This window comes from Haplochromis burtoni, unplaced genomic scaffold (assembly GCF_018398535.1).
Source record: "Haplochromis burtoni strain Fernald_Lab_line unplaced genomic scaffold, NCSU_Asbu1 Contig_742, whole genome shotgun sequence".
In the NCBI taxonomy this organism is placed as follows: Eukaryota; Metazoa; Chordata; class Actinopteri; order Cichliformes; family Cichlidae; genus Haplochromis; species Haplochromis burtoni.
Window position 1 is genome coordinate 39,092 of NW_024583103.1, and position 3,902 is coordinate 42,993.

Here is a 3,902-nt window from a genome sequence, read left to right on the forward strand (position 1 = left end):
CACTGTATTGAATAAAGAGCTAGATTAGATTAGATAAAACTTTATTAAGCCCTCGGGTGGGTTCCTTTGGGAAATTCAGCTGACATGCATTATACATTGCAAATAAGATAGTGAAAGCAGGAAATGTCACGTCAAGAGGAATCATTCATTATGTTGTGTTTAAAACTAAACACAGACTTCTTTTGTTTGAAGCGTTTATATAACTGCCATGCTCTCTCCCTTTTACAGTTTCAGAAGAAAATAAACACCACCTACATCATCCCCTACCCAAGACCTGCCATTGTAACTCAACCTGTTGACATACATTACAACTTCTGCAAGTTAAAACCACTGTCCCCTGAGGAGACTCTTGAAGAACAACTTCTGCTAGAGTCCATTGCTTGGCCTGAAACCCCATCTTTACCATCACCTCTTTTTATGAATAGCAGCAGTGATCCAGCCCACAGCACCTTCACCATTCTCCCCAGGAAGAGAGAGGGACAGTGGCAAATAGGGGATAACCTGGAGGCCCTGATCAAAATATATGACTTCATGGGCCGTCCAAAGAAGTATGGGGGAGACGTCTTACTTGCCCAGCTGCACAACCCCACCCTTGGTGCTGGTGTTGCAGGACAAGTGGTGGATCATCTCAATGGTTCCTACTCTGCTGTATTCTCTTTACTCTGGGAAGGAAGCGCACAGGTTGAGGTGATGATAAAACTTTTAATTTTTATTGTTACTGGAGTTGTTGCTGGAGTCACTAAGAGTTTATCTATGTATTTGTAGTTGCTAGCAGATTTAAGATAGGAATGCTTAATTTATCCCGTATTCGTGAAGTTTATTGTTGCATCAACTGAAATGATAATGAAATAAAAAGAAAAAAATAATAACAAAAAACAATAAGACTAGCAATAATAAAATAGAAATAAAAAACTAAAAATAAAATAAAATGTGTGTATCTTAGTGGTCAAGGGCCATTTTTTATGTTGATAGCTAGAGAATAAAATAAGTGTATGAGCAAAGATAAGTGATTAAGAAAATAGCACATCACTCTGTGATGACTAATATTTCTGTAGTAGCAATATTTAACTGGATAATGAGGCACTTAGCTTTGAGCGACACTTAATGACTACATACTTGATGCTGTGCTAAAGCACCAATGCCAAACATTCTTATTGTAGACAGGGTCTCTTAGCTGTTCCCTGCACCTAGTGCTCCACTTACCACAGGAACCATTGTTAGCTTCCCCCTCCACATCTTCTCAAGCTGTTCTCTGAGCTCTGAGCCCTTGGTATTTCTCCAGCTTCTCATATTCCTTCCTGATGTGGCTGTCATTCGGAATCGCTACATCTATCACTACGGCCTTCTTCTTCAGTTTGTCTACCACCGCTATGTCCTGTTGGTTAGTGTTAAGCCTTCTCCTGGGCGGGCGGGGGGGGGATATTACAGTACAACAACTCAATGATGGAGGAGGCAGGCAGAATCCCTTCACATTCAAGATACTTACTTAATCCCTAAGGAAATTATGTGGCATTGGAAACTTGGCAGATGATGAGCAGTGGAGGTGGACAGTCTCAGGCTCAAAAGATATGGGAGGCTTGAACTCATCTGGAATGGGAAATAGGCTCGGGCTCACCTTCAGGGTCAAGGCGCACAGGACCCACAGGTGTGTGCAAGTGGCTCAGGTTGTGTGTGGATTCATGGACGTGCGGTCTCCCCAGGATGTGGGAAGCCTCAGAGTAAAGAAAGCTAATGGTCACAGGAATAAGAGGTGACACATCAGGAGACGCGGCGCTTCCTGGTGCCAGATCAAAGGTTCAGACCTATCCTGGCCTGCAGGGACTATTTATATCAACAACTTCACATTTACTGTAGCACAATGAAGTTCTGTCTTGCTTAATAATATTTAACAGTTCCATGTACCAGATACATGTTATATATACTTCTGTGAGACCCAAATTTCAACACTTTGATTAATTGTCCTACCAGGTGACACTGGTTCATCCCAGTGAGGCAGTCACAGAGCTGCGCAGGGTGAACATAGAAGAACCCGACAGGATCTACTTCAAGAGTCAGTTCCGCTCGAGCTTGCTCACTAGAACAACCACCTGCAACGTATGTTTACGTCCAACCCAGCCTGTGTGCAACTACACAGATTTACGTACAGGTGAGCCATGGTTCTGCTATAAGCCAGAAAATATGAGTTGTGACACCAGGATCACCAACTACAATGGAGGATATAAAGAAAGCCTGACAACCATGGAGAAGCTTTTTCAGAGGTGAGCATTACCTGTGGTGTTCAATTTTTAGAGTTACTAAAATCAAAAATTAATACAAGGGAAAATAAGTGCTACTCTGCAAATGCTTTCAAAACACATGAAATAAATCCCCTCACTTTTTAATATACTAGAGAGGGAATTATGTAGCTTGCTACCTGGAAAAATGTTCCATATTTTCTCAATCTTGTCTGAAGCTCAATGATTGGTAGTTTATAACTCGAGCTATTTTTGCTGCCTACTGAGCCTAAAATTTTCATTGTCAGTAGTTGTGTACCATTGTTACCTAAATATGACAATGATAAAAATTTGAATTTGATTGACTGTATTTAATACGTCTCTCTAGTTTAAAAATCATTTAAATACTTTCCAATTTTTGTGAAAAGATTTTATTGTGTGTATTTTCCTCAGCGGCGTAAACATGAAAGTCTCCATTCCAGCTTCAGGACCTGCCAATGTCACTGTTTTTCCAAAGCAGAAAGGTAAAAATACAAATCTTACTGCTAACATCTATACCTTAATCTCCATCTCTATATCTTCCCTGGCCTCGCTGTGGGGATGGTTTTCACTCTGTGTCGTAGTGCGATGACACACAGTTTGTGCTCCAATGGTCAAACTTTAAATACGTATCTGTATGCGTTAGTTTATGGTACACATCAACTTTTAAATGTCCCTCATTACTCGTGGAAGCCTCACAAGAAGGCTAACCTGCCACCTTTTTACTTGGTGAACATGATGTATTGTTCCACCGAGTAAATGTGATCAGTGAATCATGGTAAGTCCTGAGAGTTGATTTTCACCAACATACCTGAACGAGGCAGCATGGTGGTGCAATGATTAGCAAGAAGGTAAAAAGGTCCTGAGTTCGATTCCAACACATGGCTGTGGCCTTTCTGTCTGGACTTTGCATGTTCTCCCCGTGTTTGCATTGGTTCTTTCCGGGTACTGCGGCTTCCGACCACAGTCCAAAGACATGCAGTATGTAGGGTTCAGTTAATTGGTCATTCTAAATTGCCCATAATAGTGAATGTGTGTGTGAATCTGGGTGCAAATGGTTGTTCGTCTCCATGTGTTAGCCCTGTGACAGACTGGCGACAAGTCGAGGGTATACCCTGCCTCTCGACCTAACTGGAATAGGCTCCAGCCCCCCCAGGACCCTGAAAAGAATAAGCAGGAGAGAACAGATGGATACCTGAACCAATGATTTTATGGTGTTCCAGTGTAGGACAGCAGAGCTCACTTTCTCACTCACCATTAACAAATTGACTGCAATGGGTGAAATTGGGGAAGCCATCGTGCACCCATAATTCTCCTTGTAGTATTGACCGTCGTATGTGAAATAGGTGTAATTCAGACACAGTTCTCAAAGCAAACACACTTGGTCAGTGCTGAGAGTGGTCCTATTACTAAGGTGGGGTCGTCCTGTAATCTCTTACGAAATACCTCCACTGCTTTAGTGACTGGAACACAAATGAAGCGAGATGTAAAATTTTACGAGACCATGGTTTTATCTGCCTCCATAATGTCATCTCTCACCTTCCTAAGAAAATCCAAAGTGTTCTGGATGAGGTGTTCAGAGCTGCCAACGAACGGGTTGAGGATCGAAGCCAGAAACCTGAAGATGTTATAGGTGACCGAGGTGATCAT

The 3,902-nt window shown here is 42.0% G+C and overlaps 1 protein-coding gene across 1 annotated transcript; it reads left to right on the forward strand.

Annotated features, from left to right (window-relative positions):
- Window positions 1-78: 78 nt before the first annotated feature.
- LOC121812704 (NXPE family member 3-like) lies at window positions 79-3,873 on the forward strand. Its single transcript, XM_042215516.1, has 3 exons — window positions 79-687; window positions 1,969-2,258; window positions 2,667-3,873. The coding sequence occupies exons 1-3, from the start codon at window positions 124-126 to the stop codon at window positions 2,842-2,844; spliced, it is 1,032 nt and encodes a 343-aa protein (XP_042071450.1). The 5' UTR covers window positions 79-123; the 3' UTR covers window positions 2,845-3,873.
- Window positions 3,874-3,902: the final 29 nt, after the last annotated feature.

What these genes read in the sequence shown, in the direction of transcription:
- LOC121812704 (XM_042215516.1), top strand. Translation starts at nt 124, where the DNA reads ATGTCACGTCAAGAGGAATCATTCATTATGTTGTGTTTAAAACTAAAC. An exon ending in AAGGAAGCGCACAGGTTGAG is followed by an intron (nt 688 to 1,968) that starts GTGATGATAAAA and finishes TTGTCCTACCAG; the next exon opens with GTGACACTGGTTCATCCCAG. An exon ending in ATGGAGAAGCTTTTTCAGAG is followed by an intron (nt 2,259 to 2,666) that starts GTGAGCATTACC and finishes TATTTTCCTCAG; the next exon opens with CGGCGTAAACATGAAAGTCT.